This window comes from Lipophrys pholis (assembly GCF_963383615.2).
Source record: "Lipophrys pholis genome assembly, chromosome: 13".
NCBI lineage: Eukaryota > Metazoa > Chordata > Actinopteri > Blenniiformes > Blenniidae > Lipophrys > Lipophrys pholis.
Genome location: NC_137632.1, coordinates 6,733,220 through 6,757,084, shown reverse-complemented (window position 1 = coordinate 6,757,084; position 23,865 = coordinate 6,733,220). Strand labels below are relative to the sequence as shown.

Sequence of the window (23,865 nt, the reverse complement as noted above, 5' to 3'; positions counted from 1 at the left end):
CAGGGGGAGGAGTCAGCCGGGGCGAGAAACTTCTCCTTGGATATTGACATCAGCAAACAGAACAAAGAGGAGATTTGGCGTTTTCTCCTCCTCACTTTGCTCCAGATATATTGCTCTTCTGTTTTGTACCACGATGCCTGGATCAGCCTCGGCCTATGGTCAAGTGCTGCCGTGCTGTGCAAAATACCACAACACACACGGGAAAACAGAGCTGGGTGATTTAAAAACATGACAGATACATTAGGACAGACTGAAAGTGTGAGTCTGTAAAGGTGCCTCTTGTTTTTTTTTTTTTTTTCGTTTTTTTTTTCTTTCACATACTGGAAATCTCCTCTGATTGTTTCAAAGTTCACTGTACATGAGGGGTTGTATTTTTCAAACATGAGCAATAAGCAGGCATTTAAAAGAAAAGATTCAATAAAGAAAACATTGTCTTACAGAAAGTATATTTATCCTTTAAGATTGCACTTTACTGATTGCTAATCACAGCTCAAAATCCACCAAAGATTTCTTCTTTTTAAGAAAACTGTTTTAAGAGGCTCAACATAAAGAATAGCACTGATGAGATTTGTGAATGGATCACAAATGGAGTTTTTTTTTGTTGTTTTTTTTCCTTTGCTGGTGTGATGATGTGAAAGTCCCGTTTCCATCATTCAAAATAAAGCAATTTGATGTGTTGATGATCCAATCTGGTTGCAGCTGTTTGAGTCACTGTTGTTTACTTCTTGCTGGAGATGGAGGGGAAAGTGAAAGTCCAGCCCTCTTGGAGACACTAAGATGGGACGTCTCTGCTCTATCAGCAGACTCCGGGGGGGGGGGGGGGGGGGGGGGGAGAAACCATCCATGATTAAATGGCGCCCTCTGCTGGTCTTCAATCAGACTCACAGGGAGCCACAGCAAAAAAATTCAAAAATCAAAATACTGCCCGTAAACTCCCAACAACGCCTAAATCTTCTTCCTGTGATCCAGTCCAGGTCTAACTTCTTCCTTCTCGTGCATCCATGAGGTCTTTCACATTATGAATGCTGGAAAATCAGCCATTTCAACAATAATGAAAAGAAAGATACCAAAAAAAAAAAAAAGACTGTTGCAATTGCATTTTTTTTTTTTCACTGTCCAAATAAAGAGTGCGAGTTCATCTTAAAAATCAAAGTAACACATTTACGAACAGTGCTGTAAAAGACAGTTCCCTATTATACTCCAAACAATGACAATAAAAGATCCTGCCGTCTTTCCTTCCAACCCAGAGAGGATCCAGAAGTCACCCTGTTTTTGTGCTCCGACAGCCCCTTCGTCCATCCGTCTCCCCCAGCGCCTCGCGAAGGGTGTGTGTGTGTGTGCGTGTGTGTGTGTGTGTGTGTGTGTGTGTGTGTGTGTGTGTGTGTGTGTGTGTGTGTGTGTGTGTGTGTGTGTGTGTGTGTGTGTGTGTGTGTGTGTGTGTGTGTGTGTGTGTCCGGGCCAGCTGAAAAACATTCACAGGGAGATCCCGCTCCCCCGGCTGCCTGTGTGTGTATCAGTGTGTGTTTGTGTGTCCCATTGCCCCCTCTCTCTCTCTCTCTCTCTCTCTCTCTCCCTCCCTCTCTCTCTCTCTCTCTCTCCCCCCCTCTCTCTCTCTTCCTCACCCTCCACCTGCCTCACACCAGCATGTGCCTCCGTCGGTGCAGGGCCAAGTGGTCAGATCTGGAGAAGCTGCGGTCACAGTCTGCACATTTGAAGGGCTTCACCCCCGTGTGTTTTCTGTAATGCCTCGTCAGCTCGTCGGAGCGGGCGAACTTCCAGGTGCAGCCGTCCCAGGTGCACTTGTATGGCTTTTCCCCTGCACAGGAAGACATTTATAGATTTGGGAGAATCGCAGAAACGTGTTTTAGTCTTCAGCGTTTTATCACTTACACACAACATATTCAAATGAACCTATAACATGTATTGACCTCAGTGGACGTGCACACGGTTTATTGCTTTTATGAATTAAATCATCATAACAATCACAACAAATTTGCTTTGAGGGACAATTCCCCTGAAAACAATTACTATTTTGAAGTTAAAACACTTGTATATTGGTGGGTGATTGTCATGAAGCTTTAATCAGCATATCTGAGTATGTTGGGTTTTTTTCCGCCTTAAACACACATTTAATACAAATTATGCATTATATTGTTTTTAAAAAGAGAATGAATAAACATCATATTTTATCATTTAATTATGATTTTCATCATTATTAAAAAATACTCTAGATCCCTTCACCTGCTTTTCTTTTTGTTTCAATTCCATTAAGAGTTTTGTTTGTATTAAAAAAGAAAAAATCACAGTATTGCATAGAAAAAAACATATATTTATGATTAAAAGTGATATTTCTTGTGTTTAATAAAATAGAATGTTGTTTTCAAAAAAGTTTTTTAACTTTCCTCACTTCTGTAATCTGATTACATTGCCCTGTAATACCTGCACTGTGCCTTTAAACTAACCGAATGCTCCCATGATGCATCACTCACAGCTGAAATGGGCGCAAAGTCAGTTTATCTCCTTTTTTTTTCACAACATGACAAAATAATCAAATTAGTTTTTTGTTTTTTTTACATTCATCAGAATTACTAGGACATATCATGTAAAATAAGTAATTAAATGAAAAGTTTCCTCACTGAAATAGTATAAATTAGAAGCATCTCTGGCTGTAATTCACTACATTTCTATAGCCAACACCACCAAACCTGCAAAAACTAAACAATTCTGAGCATCGAAAGTCGGTGGTGAATTCCTTCTACAGTGCAGCACATTTAATATTCCTTAATGTAAAAGAGAGGCGCGTTGTCTGATTCAGGCGCACACTTTCCTTTTTGATTCACTGTAAACGGAGTAATGCATCAGTTCCTATCTGGTAGTAGAGTTTTACAGCTGTGATCTTTACGGTTCACTGTAACACCGACATGAAGCAGAAGATGAATCATCTAAAAAGCCATATGAGGCTGTCGTCACAGTTTCCATGACTAATAATAGAAAGTTTAAATCCACCTTCACATTTCGGCCTTAAAACAAGTCAGGTTGTTGCTTTGTGAGTGTAAACAGGTGAGGCCTTAAAACAAGTCAGGTTGTTGCTTTGTGAGTGTAAACAGGTGATAATAACGACAGAACTGAGGAAATACTGAATAATTCCACCAAGTAAGCACTTTGCGTGTTATAGTATATATGATATGTATAGTATGTTGACAATCACTGTCAGTTTATTAATATCTGGGCTTGTTGAAATCATATTGATTAAGAATGTAAGTGTGTTTAAATAAATGCATATGCAAGGATTAATTGATTCTCAGGTATTAATCACTAAGCAAGTGAAGTAAAATGCTGAAAATGTATAGTACAGAATCATCTTTACCAAAGTTTCAACATCAAACACATGAAATTCTCCTTGGGTTTTTTTTAAATTCATTTTAAAACATTTCATCGTGTTCGTCTGGTGTCAGTGTTTTCGTGTTATGAAACAGGTTAAATTTTAAGTACGCCGGTTCCTCTGTCCAGTGTGTGACTCCGAAGTAATTTTCAGTGTGACCAGAACACACACATCACCAGGGTTACACATTTGCAAGCACATTTCACCGAGTCACACAAACAGGTAAATGTCACCCCACTTAGACTGGAAAAGACAAAAAGGCATAATGCAGTGAAGGCACGCAAACACAGAGGCCCACTGACCTGTATGTGTCCTCCGGTGTGCTTTTAAATGTGAGCTTTTGGTGTACACCTTATTGCAGCCCTCAAAGTCACATCTGTGGATTCTTCTCTTTTTGGAATCGGGGGACTCTGACCTCCGGGGGCGCCGTATGCTGTCAATACTGAACGGGGACATGGAGCTGCAGGGGGGACAGACAGGAACCAACAGAGAGGCGCATTGAGAGACTGTGGAAATGACCCGTCTTATCAGTAGTGGGCCACTTTAAAAAAAAACAACAACAAAAAATAACATATAGCAGTGTGTTTGAAACGTGTTTGATATACAGTATATTCTGTAAACTGGAACAAAACAATCAGATCAACGATGATATAAGGCCAAATTTCTTTGTGACAGAATATTAATTTTATATAAATTACCATATAGATTGGAAAAAAATTTATAAATAAAATCTATTTCAATGACAGGTCATGTATACTGTAATGTAGATTAATGCTAAAGTAAGTTGACATGTATGTAGAGAGTCGATCTTATTTAATTAATTCTGATTGAGTTGAACTCGGGGCTGCACAGGGACGCTGGAGTTCGCAGGACAAGGACCCCGGGTGGAGTTTGCATGTTCTCCCTCTGTCTGCATGGCTTTTCTCAAGATACTCCGCAGTAAGTCAACAGGGTAAAGAAAGTACAAAAACATGCACACGACTTGAACTGGTTGCTCGAAATGACATAACCCGAGAAAAAGGGAATCTGAGGAGAAGTCCTTTCAACTTAATTGAATTTGCGACATCAACAATCCAAATTCAAGCCAGTGTTTTTACAGAAATATATCTAGTATTGGAGTTAAAAAATATTTGTTCAAAATACAAGAAACTGATTTTTTTTTCCCCCCCAGAGCAGGAATAATGTAAGTTATGTGAGCCAAACTGTTTAAATTCACTCACACAACAAAAAAAAACATCTTGTCATCTTCAGTGTTTCATTCAGTATTTCAAAACATTAAATACTACAATACCCATAAGCCATCAGCATTCCCGAGCGCCACAGGGCGATAGAATGAAGACATACAAAGAGGAGAGGGATATTGCTGCATTCGTCCAAGATGAACGATGATCAATCTATTAAACATACACTCCAGTTTAGTCGGAAGAAAAGTTCACTTTCATGTAAAAAAATAAATAAATTAGTTAAAAAAAAAGAACAATCTCACTTGATCAACATAAATAAATTGGTCAAAAAGTAGAATATTCTTTTTATCAGTGTATGTATGATTGTCCCATAATGCACTGGTGTTCAGTCCAAGGTGTTCTGGCGTAAAGCAATAGAGAAAACAAATGTTTAACTAAGTGTTGCAGTGGCTTCGAATGCTGCCTCCTAACAGGAATGCTGCAGTGTTCAGGCCTGGTGACTGCCGGTGCCTTAATCCGGTTGTTCTAAACCTGCTCGGGTTCAGTTTGCACTGAGCGCTTTTCCTTACCCTCCAGAGACATGCATGCTCGTTTAATTGATGATAATGAAGCTGCAAAGGTTAAAGCTCACTGCTAAAAACCATACTTTACTTAATGCGTGCGTCTTTCGACTATTTTTCGATCAATTTACTTTGTAGGGCAACTTCATTAAAAAAAAAAACTAACAACTTTCCTGAAGGATGTAATGAAGCAGCGAAGTAAAGACCACATTCACTGTATTTTGCAAATGTTTGTCCCTCTATTTTATTTGCTTTTTGAGTTCCTCCACTTTGTTAGTTGCACTGAAGCAACAGTGTGTTTTTTGATAATTCTCAACTATAAAAAGTGAATAGAGTATAGACAAGAACAAATCCTACAATTTACACTGTAACCAAGGCTGATTGGGTCAGTGCTTTCTAGGTTTGTTTTATGCTTTTTTTTTTTCTTCAAATCAGCTCTACAGGGTGTTTTAGGAAAATTCCATGCTGCATGTTGGTCAAATCAGTACACATTGCTAGTAGTGTGTGTCGTCCCTTCATACAGAGTTCATCCAAAAACTGTTTGTTTATATGGTATATGAGAAGTACGACTGAGCGGTAAGACTGATAACAAACACAAGATAAGATAAGAAGGGAATTCAGTTATCACAGCAGTTCCACATTGCACAAAAGATACGCTCAACGTAATGAAGAAACATAAGTAATATTATCTATTGTCATCTAATAACTTTAATTATGTTGCGTGCCTATTTACTGTTGGCACTCACTGAAAAAATACTTTAAATGATAAAGGTCAGTACATACGTTTTCTCTGATAGTTTAAAGACATCAATTTAAAGATAAGTAAGGACTTTGGATGGATGGATGGACTTTTCATGTAAGGCGGTAGAACTGCATCCTTACCAGCAGGTGGCAGTGCAACTCTGCTGTAGACAACCTCCGAGGAAGCGGATGAGGTTAGAAGGCTGATATTCTTTTTGCTCCAATATTTTCATCAATCAAACGTTGATGAATAAAGAAGTGTTATTTTCTCCATGTTGTCCAGTGAGGTTAATAAATCCTGAGTTTGTTTGTTTGTTCGTCATCAATTAATCATGACATTTCCTCTCCAATAGGTAATCAATATCAAAGGTGATTGTATAATTTACGTGTGTGTGTGTGTGTGTGTGTGTGTGTGTGTGTGTGTGTGTGTGTGTGTGTGTGTGTGTGTGTGTGTGTGTGTGTGTGTGCGTGTGTGCGTGTGTGTGTGTCATATCTTCAAAAGCAGGTTCACATCTCTTCATCAAATACTCTGTGGTACACAGACATAGAGGAAATGAGCAGAAGCAAAGGGCTGTGGTCCCGGGTCAGCAGTTCACGTCTCACCCGTGATCGTACCAACGGGCACCTTCTCCACAGCGATAAACTCATGACTGCCACACACACACACACACACACACACACACACACACACACACACTCAGCAAACTGGCAAGAAAAGGGCGATACGGCAAGGATGGAAAACAAGAAGCTCTCTGTTGATGAAAACGGAGGAGTAAACACTGTGGGGTGTATCGAACCGAGCTCCGGAGCAGCAGTGACGCTTTCCCCTGTGAGACGCAGGTAAGAGGGTGCAAGAGGGGGGGGAGAGAAAGAGACACTGGAGGAAGTAACAGGCCCTGCCAGACAGTGACTCCCCCCCCCCCCCCCCCCCCCCCCCCCCGCCCACACACACACACACACACACACACACACACACACACACACACACACACACACACACACACACACACACACACACACACACACACACACACACACACACAACCCACATCCTGTCTGTCTCTTACATTTGTTAAAAGCAGACTCAAACACACTTCACACTCCTGATCAAGTCACACACACACACATATAGCTCCACTAGTAGTGTATACACACACACACACACACACACACACACACACACACACACACACACACACACACACACACACACACACACACACACACACACACACACACAGAAAAACACACACAGAAAAACACTCATACATACAGATCACCTGTTACTCTTGGCCTGCCGCCAATCTGAAGCTGTACAGGAAATGAGCGTGGGTCAGATATGAGGTGAACTCTGACTCCCCTCTCATTTCTCTCTTTGTTGTTCTCCCACTATATGTCTCTCGCTCACCAAGCACCGAAAATACCATGCTGCAACGTGATGTCAAAGCAGAGGCATAGGTTAAAAAGATAAATAAAAAATTAGTAATGAGACTGAGGGATTCGGTAATCAAACATGTGTGTACGTGTATGCAAGCATGTGTGTGTGTGTGTGTGTGTGTGTGTGTGTGTGTGTGTGTGTGCGTGTGTGTGTGTGTGCGTGTGTGTGTGTGTGTGTGTGTGTGCGTGTGTGTGTGTGTGTGCGTGTGCGTGTGCGTGTGTGTGGAGCAGAGCCAGTGGAGGCACTCTGACATGGAGCAGAAGACGGGGGTGTTTACGTGAAGTGACTTCATCATTGTGATATAATTTCGGAGTCCAACAGCCTCTAAAACAAAGAACAAGCAGCATCATAAAATATCGGATTCAATGCGATTCACCTGCTTTCCCCACTGCTGGTGATAATCCTGTCGTCACTATGGATCCATTTCAGGAGCTCAGGGACAGATTCCTGCTTTAATCAGTTACGGGTATTTATAGGCATTCGGGGGTTTTCGTAAAAATTCTATAAAGCGAGAAAAACACTGGTCCTGGTCGTTACACGCCTCGACAATCACCATCGAAACAAAGCTTTAACATTGACAGATATCTCAGTCCACTCAGATGACATTTTAATGGGCCCGGCGAGAAAATCACGCCACAAAAGAAAAGTAAGAAAATGCAGTATGAGTAATTGAAATATCACCATAAAAGTGAAAAGCAGGATCGAGAAGTGAATTAAGGCAGCAAGATGAATAAAACGGAACATTTAATTTCTGGGTCTCGGCTGCAAATCTGCGTTAGAAGAACTCAACATGAACGCCATGTGTTGTGGATTACATGGGAAGAACTGAGGATCACAGGAATCGTCGCTTTGAATGACCTCGCATGAAACCTTTTATAGAAATAGAGACGGACAGTCACATTGAGTGACAACCTCCATCTTCTATATCCCTCCATCCAGTGCCGGGCTGCTGAACCCAGCTAACAATGGGTGAAGACGGGGTAAAGCATCACACACATCCACGTCTACGGGGAGTTTAGAGTCAGCAATTAAGCTCAAATGCAGTTTTTGTGGGAGGAAACTGGAGGACATTCAAACACACACAGAGCTCCAGAGCACCAGAGGCAACCGCCCTCCAGTTTAAATGAGACACATTGCCAGCTGAGAGACGACTGCAATATTTTATTTCATCAATTTACTCGGATAATACAAAATATAATTTCCTGGCTATATTAACCCCGAGGAAACCGGAATTTATTTGGATTTTATGCTTAGAGAACGAGTGAGTGCTTCTGCATCTTTTTCCCCCGAGATAACCTTTACTTTTAATATCTGGTAGTATTTCAATATTACTGTGTGTTTTTGAGTTCTATTTATCTCTTTTCTGGACGTTTCTAGATATCGTGAAGGATTTTGTTGTTACGTCTCAATGAGAATGAAGGTAAATAAGTATTTTTAAGGCTTTACTGAATTGTTCATTGTTGGTCTCTCTCTGAAAACATTGATTACATCAAAATATATAAAACTAAGTAATTGAGACATTTTAGGAATCTCCAGGTTGTTAATGTTGAATAAAAATATTTTCATCTTTTGACTGCAGCTAAATACCTTTCCATGATCAAATCTGTCCCGCTCATCTCCAGAGAAGATGCTCAAACGTGAACTTCTACTTATGTCAGCGGAGTGACTGTAAGTAAAAGTTCACAGCTGTTTATACCAGCCAACGTCGGTTCTCGAGATCAGCTGGTTTCAGGCAGGCTTGGACATGCGTATGATAGAAAAGTCTCATTCAGAGGACGAGACCAAAAAAAAAGTTATCAGGTATAAAAAGCACTAACAGTATCTCTTTCTGTCTGTGAGGCCAAAGCTCACTGTGTTGTAGTTTCTGGGTGACAATGAGTGTGTTGTACTTCCTCATGAGAGGCCGGAGGCAAACTCACACTCCCTTGAACCCTGAGTCACCACGGCATTATCGGCGGCATGAAAGAGTCTGTTTGTGTCTCCTAAAAGTAGCAAAGGCAAATAGGAAGTACAGATGAGAACGATTTCAAACAGAGTTGACCTCAGTTTCAGTTCCTTTGTTTCTCTGTTTTTAATCCGCTCTTACATCCACTGCTCGCCACAAATGCGACGGGAGGACGAGGAAGCAGGCGGGGAGCGAGTGTGCATCCCCCTGTAACAGGGATTTCCCACAATACAAATACAATACACATTTCTCTGACGGCACCGGGGTCACAACACTGGTTTCAGCACAATGGTGGCTCTGCCTGCTCAAACAGACCCTGGGCAATAATGGAATTATCAAGACAGTGTGTGTGTGTGTGTGTGTGTGTGTGTGTGTGTGTGTGTGTGTGTGTGTGTGTGTGTGTGTGTGTGTGTGTGTGTGTGTGTGGGACTACCCACTGGGCATTCCTGTACCTGTCCGAAGATACCACCTCTCACCTCGCCCTCCTGCCCTCCCTCCACCTGCTCTGCTCTGTGGCCCCTGGGCCCTGGGGGACCAGCCAGACTTCAGCAGAGACAACCCTTCCAACACAAGCCCCTGCCCCCAGCACACACACACACACACACACACACACACACACACACACACACACACACACACACACACACACACACACACACACACACACACACACACACACACACACACACACACACCTATCTCTCTCACTGCCTTCCTCTTTTTCAATCGCACTCTCCCACAATAGCCTATCCACAGGTCCCCAGGGAAACGCATGAATATGGAGGAGGCTGCCCAAGAAGCACATGATACACACACACACACACACACACACACACACACACACACACACACACACACAGATGCACGCATATACACACACACACTCTCCAACTCTCTCCTTTCACTCATTTATTTATATATGGATACCTGGATTGGAGGCTGCAGGCACTCCCATCCTCCGCCCTTACACTCCTCTGTGGTGCTCTGGATGACTGCTTGTGTAAATGCGCTGCCAAATTATATAAAGCTGTTCCTTCAACACTCACAGTGTACACATTTTAATGAAAAGAAAAGAAATATAGCAACACAGTGGACTGACATGTTTATAAGCCGGCTTCTGTTGCAGTGCAGATGTCCATAGAGTGCATGTGTTTGTGTCAATACAGAATGCACATTCTTCCTCTTCGCGGCCAAACCAGCGTGTAACTCAAGAAGACTACAGACTGCTTTGTTTTTCACAGACAAACATGCAAGTCTGTGTTCCTGTTGACAATGGCTGACCTCCTTCTGGAACCAGCTGTTCTGTCCACTGGGCGGGAACACGTGCATGCATACAGTACAAACAGGCATACACCGGTGGATTAATACTTACAGACTTGCACACATACTTCTTTCACACGCACAGTCGCATGCACAGCGTGCACACTGGAGCACAGCTTCCACACAGCACAGTCTGCACTTTGCACACAGAGACGTGAGTGTGTGGGCAGGCCCTGGCAGGGCATTGCTAAGCCTGGCCGGTGATTTATCTCCATAGTGAAAGCTTGGGCAGTGAAAGGTTGGGTCCTGCCAACCTCTGTTCTCCTCTGACCACCCGGTGCCCACGTGTGGCACTCTGGGGCACGCCTGTCCCTTTCAATAACCTGCACCGAAACCTGAGACCTCCAGTGACTGTGTGTCTGTGTCTACAACATGGCAACCTCTTCCTATTCTACTAAATTAGCATAGGAACATTACTTCTTCTTTTTTTTTATTTATTTTTTTTATTAACAGTTGACAAGTGCCAGTACCAGAACTAATTACCTTAGAAATAAACAAACAGACAAACAACACAATTGTCCACGGTGACAATGTAAGCCGGAGCATTACTGCCAAAACACATGCAAGGAGTTAGGTTTCGTCAGCCTTGTTAATGTTGCTACATCATTAGTAGGATTCTCACAGAGTCCAGGAATATTTTCCTTACAGTTAGTCTAAATAAAAGTCCTTTGGGTATTAACTTGAGTCTGGCCAGGCTGGTAGCTATGACTGTTCTGGGTTTTATGGGCAGCGTAGAAGGAGGACGGGGCAGAGCCAAATGTTTTTCCTCCGTCTGATTTGCTACGTCTGATCATCATACTGTAAGCTGTCATCCACTGGAGGGGAAGTCTTTTCATTGCAACGCAGATGGACTGGCACCACAGGAGTTTGATGTCTGTAGGCCGAGCGGGGCATGAAGTATATGTGAGCCATATGCATACAGGCATATAGATGCACACCCACGCAAACACAACCGAGTGTGTTGGAGCAAAAATGCATAATGTTCAGCTTTACAGCAGGTCTGATAAAAATGCTCTGATGCAGGGAATCAGAACATTTTTGTGGACCTCTGGAAGGTGCAATTGTTCATGATAAACCTACTACTAACACTGGGAATGATAATCAATGAAATGATGAATTGAACAAAAGAAAAACTGCAAAGAAGATGATAAAAACCTAAAAAGAAAAATCTTTAGTGCCCTTGAGCAAGACACTGAACCCCAAGTTGCTCCCAATGGAGGGATTGAGCACCTTGCATGAAAGCCACATCCATTGGTGTGTGAATGTGTGTGTGGGAATGGGTGAATGTGATTAACAATGTAAAGCACGTTGGGATTTATCAAGCTGTGGAAAAGTGCTATAAAAAAGTAAAATCCATTTTGCATTTAAATGGTAATTACCAAATATTTAGTTCAGTCATGATATGAGGAAAAGTTATTAACACAAGAGTTTAATCCCAATATTTACAAATTAAAGAATGTATAGGAAGTTAATACAGTAGCTTGATGGTGCTCTACCCAAAGTTGTTTTTTTGTTTTTTTCAACTAAACTGATATAACTGCTATAAATAGACACACATTTATTTTCTGAGAGCTTTTTATGTCAACGTAGAAAAAGTCAGCACAGACATTTCCCAGACACATGTAGAGATTAGGATACTCACTCTTGAACAGCGCGGGCTATAGACAGCGCAGTGGAGCCGGTCTCATTAACACTGTCCAAGGTCACGTTTGGCAGGTCATCGTCATCACTGTCACTTTTGATCTGCCTTGGTGACAGGCCGTTGGGGTCTGTGTGTGCTGCGAGGATGGGACACAGACATGGGAGTCAGGCACATGACACTGGAGCTGCCGCTGTAAACTTATAAGGCATATCACATTGTGTGTGCTGGAGAGTGTGTCTAATGGTAATCAAATGATTACCTCCTCGTATTAACACTTCATTAATTCCACCCAAAAGGATTTTATAATGTTTTTGCCTCGCCATCAGGAATCTAGCCCCGTCACAAATTGCCATTCATTCATCTCGGTATGTGGTTGTGCCAAGATGTTCTCAGGACTGTCAATCAAACTGAATAAACGACAATGAGCCATGACATCGTATCCAGTAACTGCACACTCACGGAGGAGCAAAGGGACATGAAGTCACCAAAAGTTTTTGTCAGCCTCTAACTATAGAGAAACAAAGCTGGGTGGAGAACTGACTGGTCAGGTGAGTTTGTGTAAAGATAGATTTTGTGACGTCTGAAAGTGCAAGTTCATGCATAAGGGAAACTCTGGCTCAGCACATCTGCAAAATAATTATTTCATTTAAAGACAAACCAGGTACATAAACCACTTAAAAAGAACAGTAAACTGGATTCATTATCGGAATCACAGTCTTTCCTAAAACATTGTTTATGAGCAAATACACTATAGAACTGTGAGTGGATTAATTTTGGTTTCCCAAGATATTCAACTAAGTTTCATCTTCGACACAAGTTGTGGCTATTGTCTTTTGGACAACTCTCCGGATATATTGCCTGAGCCTGCAGCCGTTCTGTCTTTGCTGTCTCCATGGACACAGACTGTGAACATCCTGAACAACTCGAGAAAGGAATAAAAAGATTTATATGAAAACCTGCCGGAGACTCCTTGACAAAGAAAATGTACTTACAACGAACATGGTTTATTAGATAATTCAGTATTTAAGAAAAGTAAATAAAGAATAGGCCATATAGAAGCAACATAGCTATGATCACAGCGCTATTCTTCTTTTTCTGAAGACTGGACACACTGAGATATAACGGTATTTTCCTCTGAGGTCTGCAACATCCCCATCTACTGTAAGCCGGGTGCTTTTATAAGCTATCAGGACTTCACCTCCTCTGCGCTCTCAGCTGAGACTGGGGCCATAATGGCCCATAATAATGGTCTAGAGTTAGGAGCAGACATGGTGTTATTACTGGAGGGAGGGGGTTGGGGGGGGGTGGGGTGTAGAAATAATGCTGCAACTCTGCTGGAGCTTTTGCTTTTAAATGTTTCCATTGTTGCCGTGTAGTAGCAAAATGTAGACTGGCCACCAGCTCGCCTACCCTATGGAAAACCTGTAATTAGCTCGAAATGCATCGTGTGTTGAGAAAGAGGGTATTTTGAACAAGGGACACAAAGGAGGAGTGGTGGAGAGGTGGGCAGAGCACTGGATTTCTTTCTTTCTCTCCTGTTGTTTCCAGTCAAGCCCTGTTTCCATGGTAACCTTCTGCCGGAGACAGGGAGACAGCAGTGAAAGAAAGGGTACCCGCCCTCTCTTAAAGAGGATGGCCAACCTGTTTGTATGTGTTTATGGGTGTGCGCACGCATGGGAGAGTTGGTATGTGTTTGCGTGTTTGAGGACTGGAGTGTTTTTTGTATCTGTGTTAGGAACTTCAATAGGCACACGAAACTTCTCATGGGCGGAAAGTGGTTCAGTTGGAGATTTGCTGAATGTCAACAGCTCTTTCATTTGCCTACCATAGAATAGAAGCAGTGGAAAGAGAAAACGGACACTGATCAGCCATAGCATTATATCCAAGGCAGGCGAAGAGACTAACACTGATGATCTCTTTATTCTGGCACCTGCCAGAGGCCAGGAAATGTTAACAAGCAAGTGGATATTTAGTTCTCAAAGTCGAAGAAAAAGAAGGAAAAAAAAGAAAAAGGAAGCATTTAAAGATTTGATTTAATTTGACAGACCAGATTATAATGGAGAGATGACTGAATCTGAGTTTGCTCCTCTGGGGTTTAGAATGGTTAGTGTCTCACAAAAAATAAATCAGCGATGGTATCATAGGTGACCAAGGTTCATTGAGGGGCACACCTGATACAGGCGCCCTGCTTTGTCCCAAACCGCTGCAGAAAAGTCACCAGAAGTTACTGCTATTTAAGGCACAAAGTTGACGAATTACAAACACAATTTGTTGCACATGTGGCTGCGGATCAGTCAGAGTCCTGCCCAGCCCCATGATAAACAAAACTGGACCACAGGGCAACGAAAGAAGTTAGTCTGGTTTGGTGAATCACGTTTTCTATCATATGGATGGCTGGGTGTGTATGTGTGTCACCTATCTCAGGGAGCCATCGAACCAGGATGTGCAACAAGGAAGAGGCAGGTCAGTGGAAACAGCCTGATTATTTGAACTGCCTTTGGTCCGACAATCTATGTGGGTGCCTATCAGACACAAACCACCTGCCAAAAGCACTGTTGCAGATTGTTTACACGCTTTTCTGCAGGATGGAGTCCTGCCACAGAGCAAAATGGTTGAGGTGATGGTTTGAAGAATACAACAACTAATTTGACGTGAGGCTTTAGGATCAAACTTTCCAGATCTCAATGCAACTGAGTGTTGTTGTTGTTTTTTTTTAATGTGCTGGACCAAAAAGTCAAATCTGTGAAAACCTCACCATGGCTCGATGGGTCAGGCAGGGGTCGCAATGTTATGGCTGATCGGCGGAGATAATGCAGGACTAAGAAACATGCCACGTCCAAACAGAAATATCCATCTTTTTGCACTTTAAGAGCAATCACTCCCTAAATGTTCTGTTTGTCTTCAGGTTGCTATCCCATTAAAAAGTAACTGGATCCACCACACCCAACATTTAGCACTTCTATGCATCCAGTTCCCTTTGTGCTTGGTGCCTTCAGAGTTGGGTAAAACTGTGTCGTGTGTATGTGTTTGTTTAAGTGCCACCCATCTTCAATATTCATCCACGCCCTCTTATGCAAGTCTTGTTTTTCCTGTCCTTCCTTCTTCCTCTCCTCTCACTGGGAGCAGACATGTAGCACTTAAAACACCCATCTCCGAGGACCACCCCACCCATTCCAGAGAACATGCTCTAATTGCACAACTCTATTTGTTTGTTTGTATGCAGGAGACATGCAAAGGTTTGTGAGTAAGCTTAAGAAAGCACCTTTTTTTTTTCTCCTTTCTTTTTTTTTCGCACAGCCAACAGTTGCCCTGTGTGCAGCTCCAACTTGGCTAGAAACACCTACTGTAGGCTCCTTTCCAGTGGTTGGCAGTAAAACCACACCCAGAGAGAAAACCAATAACACAGTCACAGCAAGGCCAGAGAGGTCTAATAGTCAAACTACCCCAGATGTTTGTTCCTTGATAGAGGAAAATATACTTCCACAAGAGTCCATTAGCGGCACAATCTGTAAACCTTATCTTACTCTGAAGGGGGAGCATGGGGAAGCGTGAAGCTATCTCTGAGGGCATGTGCACAGACAGCCTGCCTTCGCAGCACTGTGTCTGCACATTCTTTGACTCAAGACAGTACAGAACATCTGGGTCAACAGTTAACTCCTATACACAGCATGTCACAAGGATGTCTCCTATAGGTTCAGAAGAGTAACGCAGCCAAGTCAAAGCTGCTTAATGTCTGTTTATGTCGCTCATAGTCTTTCATCCAACAAAAAAAAAAAAAAGAAGCTGAACAGCATGAGGTGAAATTATATACAGAAAATTATATAGAAAAAGTAAGGGAAACATTTGGAATTTGTGAGTTTTCTTCAGTGATTGGCTTAAAATGTTGTCTGAGCTACATTGATGTCACAAATATAGACAAACACAAAGTGCCTAACTTTAACAATCATAATATTTCACGTCTTTTTTGAATATATCCAATAAAACATGCACAGTGCACAAAGCTTTTATTTGCCACTTCATTTTCTGTAATGGTTCCCAATGAAAGTTTTATGGCGCTTCATTTTCACCTGTTAGTAACAGCACTGAAGGGCACTGTGATGGCTGGCTAGTTAAAAATATCTGTCTGTTTTAAGTATTTTATGGAGAAGAATTTATTTCTAATGAACAATTTTATAAAAGGTGGAGTCCCGTTCTATGGAGGATGGCCAAATCAATTTGTTTATGCTATAAAACAATAAAAAGAGGACTGTATTTCAAAAAGCTGCATGGAATGTGAATAATAACATGATGCTATAGAGCAATTACTTGAAATCTACATTTTATATACAATATAACAAATATGAGATGTTGAATGTTGAGCAGTTTACTATATTAGGGAAATATTAAAGTCCTTTTAAAATTGAATGGCAGTGATATGGTTAAAATAAACTGCTGAACGAGCATTGTGTAACCATTAAGGTTAATTGGCAACAGGCCAATACCATAAATCTTTTAGAAAGGCATCAATGTTCAAACATAGAGTGTAATGGTTAAGCAATAGGAGGAAGATAAGTTATATAAAAATGTTCCTCAACAAAATAAATTGGAGAGATTTTAAAGATCCCACTACAGTACATTATATCATCAAACCAATTTAGAGGAATTGAATATCTCTTTGTACACATGGGACAAGGTCAAGAGTTAAAGCTGAATCTTGTAATCTGCAGGCCCGGAGGCGCCAAATGATTATGTACTGGAAAATCACAGCTTGGGCTCCGAAACTCTTCCAAAAATCATTGTCTGTTATCACAGATTTTCAAGCAATTTGCAAGTACCACAGTGCTAGTGTTAAAAATGTATCTAAGGACGCCATATGTCTTCTCAAACATTTGACCACACAAACAAGAGACGTTTCATAATAAGCCCGTCTCAACTTTTCTGACATGTTTAACTGTCATCCAATTCATTTTCTTTGTTTTCATGAAACGGTAAAATGTTTTACTGTTATCATCCTATATGCCGCCTGCTCCACTGTGAATGGAGCATCGGTTTATGAGGTTGCAATGCACCCTGTTTTGAACTTTAATAAGATCTGAATTGCAAATTTACACTTGCTCAGTTATTAAATCAGCACAGCTATAGCGTTTCCTCTTGACCGCAATGAAAGAGGTTAAATCTGAATCCCAAAATAGAAAAGAGTTTCCACATGGAGACGGGGTAAGCTGTGAGAGCAGGGACTCACCTTTGCCCTGGCTTTTGGCCTCGTCCAGCAGAGGTAGCATGATGGCGTTGTTGAGGCTGGAGGGTGAACGGACGGCAGTGGTGTACATGAGGGGCAGTGACTGCACCACAACCGGGATGCGATGAACATGGCTGGTTAGCTTCCCTGCTCCTGGCAGGCTCAGAGGACTGGATGGAGGCGGTGGCACAGAGTGCAGGATGTGCAAATAGGGCTGACCTCTCACCCCTGTTCCCGGGGCGACCAGAGGGCCTGGCGTGAGCACCGATGAGGCTGAGGTGATGACCGATGGAGAGGAGGAGGAGGATGACGACGACGATAAAGAGGATGGAGAGAAGGCGGATCTGAGAGGGGACGATGAAGTCGTGGTGGATGAGGAGGAAGGGCGGGGCTTGTTGATTGACAGGTCGACGGGCTCAGTCTGCGTGTGGAAGTGCAGGTCGTGAGCTAGCAGGTCTTCTGGGGGTTCAGGTTTAACTCTGCTGAGGAAGAAGGGGACGCCGTCCATTGCAGAATAAGGGCGCACCTTTGGTAACTGTGGAAGTGAGAGAAACATTGATGTTACGTCTCAGTGATTTAAAAAAAAATACTTCCACACATACATGACACACAGGAAAGATGAAATTAGTTACTGAAACTTGTCCATCCAACTTCTGGAGCTGATCTAAGCTGACGAAGAATTAAAAAAGGTTCACCTTGTTCAAAATAAGTCCTACATGATTATACATGCAACCATCCGTTCATATTTTATACCACTTTATCCTCTATACGAAGGCCGGTTACACCCTGGACAGATCACCAGTCAGTCACACAGCAAACACAGAGAGACAAACAAACACACCCACTCACGTTGTGACCGTGGGGCAATTTATGAGCTGAGGAACCAATTAAGCTTAAATGCATGTTTTCAGGAGGAAACTGGAGTACCTGGACCAGAATAAACCAATGCAGACGGACAAAAAACAAGCAAAGGCCAAACAGAAATGCTCCAAGCCTGAACTCAAACTGAGGAACTGCTCAAAACAAATCTCAAAAATAATATAAAAATGTCAATCCAACCAACCTTTTACATCTTAATGGACACCGAAGTTAATCTCATCCAACTACGGGTGACGGCAGGGTAGACAGGTCACAATCCATCAAAGTGTGAACACACTCACACTCACACATATTGGACATTTGTGAACTGAGCAACCAATCAATCTAAAATGTTTTTGAAAGAAACTAGAGTGCTCGGACCAGAGAAAGCCAACATTATACTACAACCAGTGAATTGTTGAAACCAAATCTAAAAATGTCTTCAGAATTCCAATAATGTGAACTCTCTCCAACCATTCAGCCCTAAAAATGACAAATTGAGGAATTGTCATGAAGGATCATCGCTTTGCTGGAAATATTCAGCTTGAGGAGCAATAATGCGGCGTGATAAAGTTGTGATGACATTTAAACAGAGAGAGAAGAAAGAGGCGGCTAATTTCCGTATGTTCATTCAAGCATTCAACTCCTCCCGTGAACTCCACTCAGCATGATGTCACGAGCAGGAGTAAAGATAATGTCTCTCACACTCGCCTCCTTTCAATCACTCTCTTCTCTTGGCGTGGGTTGCTCTCTCTCCCTCTGTCTCTCTCTCTCTCTCTCTCTCTCTCTCTCTCTCTCTCTCTCTCTCTCGTTTTCCTGTTTTCCATGACTCCCACACAAGCGCAGCTCTCTTGGCTCCCCCTTGTATCTCTCCTAAATCTCTTTTGTGACGGTGGAAAAACATCATATGGGCTCAATTTCCTGACCGTCTCTCTCTGTCTCTCAGCGATGGGCCTCCTAAGGCCAACGCTGGTGGCTCAGAGTATCCCTCAACACGTCTTTCACTTAACGCCGAGCAGACTGTAACACAACCGCCCCGTCTGTCTGCGCAAGTTTCAGGAACCTGTTTACTTGGAAAAGATAATGGAGAACATACACGGGAGAAAAAGGACACTCACCCCCGCTACTATTTGTTTCCACGTACACCCAAACTTTGACCCGCTCCTTCATGTCACTGTCTGTCTCGCGGTGCCAAACTAAGCAAGGCTGAGTGTGATGTGGCTCATTCACGCTCATTGTGTTCAGTGCGACAATGATCCTCACAGTGGAGCCCTTCGGAGTGCGAGTCACAGTTAAGGCCATCGGGGAGCGAGCACATCAGGAGCGCTGCTAATCAAACAGGGGAGGCTCATCAAAGACGCAGGAAAAAAGCTTCGCACACACCAACGGCAGCTGCGAAAAAATGTTCTCCGCTGTGAATATTCACCCTGACTTTTGTTTTTGAGACTCGCATTTCTTTCCTCTTATGTAATGCTGACTGAGAGTCGATCTGTGGTGAATTACGAATGTTTCTGACTGGTTTGAGTGTGTGTGTGCGTGTGTGTGTGTGTGTGTGTGTGTGTGTGTGTGTGTGTGTGTGTGTGTGTGTGTGTGTGGTAGCCCACTATTTTTACTCCAGACTTGTATACTCGTTTTCAGCCTACAGGAAATGTTACGACCCCATGAATCAAATAATGGCTTCATGGTGTTTAACCCTTTCTGAGTAGGAAAACAAACCCTGCCCCATGAAATGTGCCCCATGATGACCCCCGGACCTCAGTGGGGTTCAGCTCGGGGTCGCTGGCATCAGGTCAAGACTCACAATGTGTTAAGGGCTGGTTTATGCCTTACCACCCACCCTGTATTTTCAGTCTTTGTCACACTTCATTTGAGAAACCACTTTTTTCTGGGACGACATTTGATTGAGACTTTTATTTGTGGTACGATACAAATAGCTTTTTTACAGACATCAAACTTTTAATCCTGGTATTTGTGAAAAAAAAAAAAGAGAAAATGAAAAAGAAAAAGATGATCATACTTCTTTTCCTAAGACGGCGATATCATCGCATTTTCGTCATCTAAATTAACTATTTCATTTTATTAGCAGTAAAGCTCAGAGACCCTTCTCCAGAGAGGGATTTACCATTTATAGCTCGTGGTTATAAAGTTATATTAAGCGGAAAAGACTTTGAGGTTTCAATCAAAGAATCAGAGCAACAATGCACATTTCACTTGGAGAACTAATCTCCTTTAATAGAGACACATGTATACAATTAGATCTACTAAAGTCAATAATAGGACAACGTTGAGTCGAAATTGTCATGAGGAGCCAGAGTGACAGTAAGGAGTGTAAGGTAGGGGTCAATTTGTACACCTGTGGAGTCGAGATGTGAGCGAGAAGCAACAAATGAGTTCATAAAAGAGTCGCTGACGGCAAAGCCAAAATGAAACATCCAGTGCTAATCAGCTGATGTGACGTGTGCAAGACCTCTCATCCTGGCTTATTGCTGCAGCCCCGTTTTGATGTGCAAATGAGGAGTTATTTGTCCACTAACACAGAAAAAAACTGAATCTCGGGATGAGGGGGCGCATGACAAGTGTGTGAAGCAGTTTTTGCGATCTGCGTTCACGCAGGATGTGATCAGTTGCAGTAAAACTAAAGTCCGAAACATGATCACGTAACACTTAGCAGCAAAATCTGAGAAAATAGCCTTTGGGTCACATTGCTGCATAAACACAGGGGATTGAACGACTCCCTGACTAGTCTTTTATACCGTCTTTAACCATGTTAAGGCTTGAGGGGCCTTGTTCACTTAATTAGCATGTCTCCTATGCACAGGTACAACATGCAAGCTTCATACAGAATAGACCGTAAAGAATGCAAAGCTATACCCTAAATTAAAACAGCAGCAAGATAAGTTCCTTCAAATTTGGAACCTTTTAATCAACTACATATTAGGAACTATTGCTAACTATTGCTTGCTTGTTTGTTGTTTGTATTTTCTGTTTTTGTTGCAAATAGTTCGGGTGGGGTGGGTGTGATAGGTTTTGTTATTTGTTGTTGCGAAGGAAAAATAAGAAGCGAGTTTGGGGGGAAAAAAAGAAAAGAGAAGAAAAGAATGGAGCCTAAACTGAGACGAGGGATATTCTACCTGTGAGTCAAGAGCGACCACTACACCAGGGATCCATTATGATTCAGTAACTTAATCTGTCAACATTATTTCAAGACAAACAAATAGAAATAAGTGTTTCATCAGACAGAAATGCATCATGCAGATGAGTGTAGTCTTTTGTATTTTGTTGTGAATATTGTCTCATGCACAGTTAGAAGTCTCACATCCACCACACACACGTCTCACTTGAACATTCATGTAAAAAGATCTACATTTTGCCATATTGTTATTTTTCAGAGTGTCCAAATTCTTATTAAATAGTGTGCATAGTTGCATGGGATTCTTTAGCGATAGCATTTTCAATGGGAAACATGTCAAGAGAAATATGATGGACAGAAACAGTCAATATGTCTATTTGTGAGGTTAAATGTCATCTCAGCTTCCTCGCATCAGCTCCTGGTATAGCCTCTTTTGACACAGCCTTAGGCGACCATCCAGCAGCCTTTTGCACACGATCGCTCCGTTTCCGTTTTCTGTATAAGAAGTGAGTGTCACAGGCTGCCTGGAGCTACACAGCCTAAAGGCTTTGAAGCCATTAGACTTACTAAAGCTAACCTCCCTGTTTTGGAAATACTGTGTTTCATAGTCAGTTCATGTAGTTGACTCCTAAAAAAGAGGGGAAATATATGATGTGCCAACCAAAAGGAGAGTCAATTAAACAAAAGTTATTTTTATCTTTTCAATTCTGCAGGCGATGTACATATATATTTATATATATATCACATTTTTCTTTTTTCATTTAACCTAATACAAATAATGTAGCTCAGGGGTGTCAAACTCATTTTAGTTCAGGGGCCACATATAGCCCAAGTTCATCTTGAGTTGGCCGAAACAGTAAAATAGTGCCATAATAATCATTACACTTAAAATGTTTTCTTCATTGTGGTGCAGAGTATGCACGATGAAAATGTCTACGTTTTGGCCATATCAAATAATTACTAGTGAAAATGACTACAATTGTAACATAAAGACAATTTTAATTATACTTTCTAGTGCAAAATACAATAACACGATCAAACAACTTGTCTTATAATTATTGCATTTGGTAGCTCTCTTTCATGGCAGCATCACTGATCTCAGCTCGGCTCTCAGTAGTTTGTTGCGTCCGCTACACTGAAGACATTTGTTTTTCAAAATCTGTGTTTTCTTTGGAATTTATACAATTTGGCCCAAATTGGAGCCTGTTGCAGGCCTTATATTTGACAGTGATGTAGATGATGTTTAATGACAGAGTGAAAAAAATTCCAAAGTGGTAGCTATTGCAGAACAATTTCTAATTTGATTTTAATGAATAGCATATGATGTAACTAAACGTGAACCACAATTGCAAAAGACGATGTTTGGTCAAATTTGTTAGGTTTGAATTACAAAGAATTCTCATTGGTAATTTGATCAAATGTAACTACAAAGTGTGCAAAGTGGCCAACAAATTGTCAGGTTGTCATCAAGACATCTAGTTTTCAGATTAGACAACTAAAAATACAGGTTACAGCTACAGCTGGTTGCCATAATAAAGCATAATTATAGTATAGCGACTCAACAAGATGCTAAATGTGGTTTCCTTTGGATCGCATGTTCTGTTCATATTAGGAAAAGAAAAACACGTTTTTTTTTTCTGATTCTTTATTACTTAATTTTTTTTTAAACGTTACACATGTTAGCTAATAGATAGAATTCTCAGATTGAATTAAAAAAAAAAAAGTGTTATCGGCTGTATTCAGAAGCTTTCTGAGCCAATTTAATTGCAATATGTGAAAATTTGTGATATGGCTCGATCCCGAAAGCCTGTTTCCTTTGGCTACTTCTGTTAAGAATAAAAGCAAGGAAATGCTTGTGTTGAGAGGTTAAAACAAAGAAGTGTGTTGTGTTACACAAGAATGCAAAGCAGAAACTTGGTTGCATTTCAGGGTCAGCTTTTCAAACATCTCAGCAACCAGAAATGGAAAACTTATGCCACCCCCACCATCATTTTGACAGAAACACACATGTACACATTCTTAAACACACACACACGCTGACACACATATAAAGATACGCTCGACCCGCCCGCTTGCCTCTGTCCTCATGCCATTGTCTTTATTAGGGGATACTGGTTAGCAGGGCAGATTTTCCAGCCCCTTGCAGGCGAATCGTCTAACGAGGCAGACCATTTCCAGCAAGCCCTTGGCCCTACGCCACCCAAATGAAGACCACATTTCGGCAGCAGCCTAAACTGTCTGTCTGCGTCTGCCATCGAAAGGGAAGCTCAGTCTGTTAGGGCAAGATTGGATCTCGGTGCACTTCAAAGCTGTGTGGGCTGCAGTGCTCACATCCTGTCTGTGACTGACATCACTACAAGGGGGATGATTTCAAAACCCCAGGTATTAGGGAGCGGTGCAGCAGCCCGGCTCTCAAACCCTCGAGACACATTTGAGAGCAGGACACC

The 23,865-nt window shown here is 41.9% G+C and overlaps 1 protein-coding gene across 1 annotated transcript in view; it reads right to left on the bottom strand.

Annotated features, from left to right (window-relative positions):
• Window positions 1-279: 279 nt before the first annotated feature.
• The window catches only part of klf12b (Kruppel like factor 12b), a 42,314-nt gene continuing 18,728 nt past the window's right edge, over window positions 280-23,865 (bottom strand). Inside the window, exons 3-6 of the mRNA XM_080478123.1 lie at window positions 17,434-17,965; window positions 12,213-12,348; window positions 3,685-3,842; window positions 280-1,816 (exon numbers count right to left, since the gene is read on the bottom strand). Of these exons, the coding sequence (XP_080334249.1) occupies window positions 1,635-1,816; window positions 3,685-3,842; window positions 12,213-12,348; window positions 17,434-17,965 (1,008 nt within the window). The 3' untranslated portion in view covers window positions 280-1,634. The remainder of the gene's footprint in view (window positions 1,817-3,684; window positions 3,843-12,212; window positions 12,349-17,433; window positions 17,966-23,865) is intronic.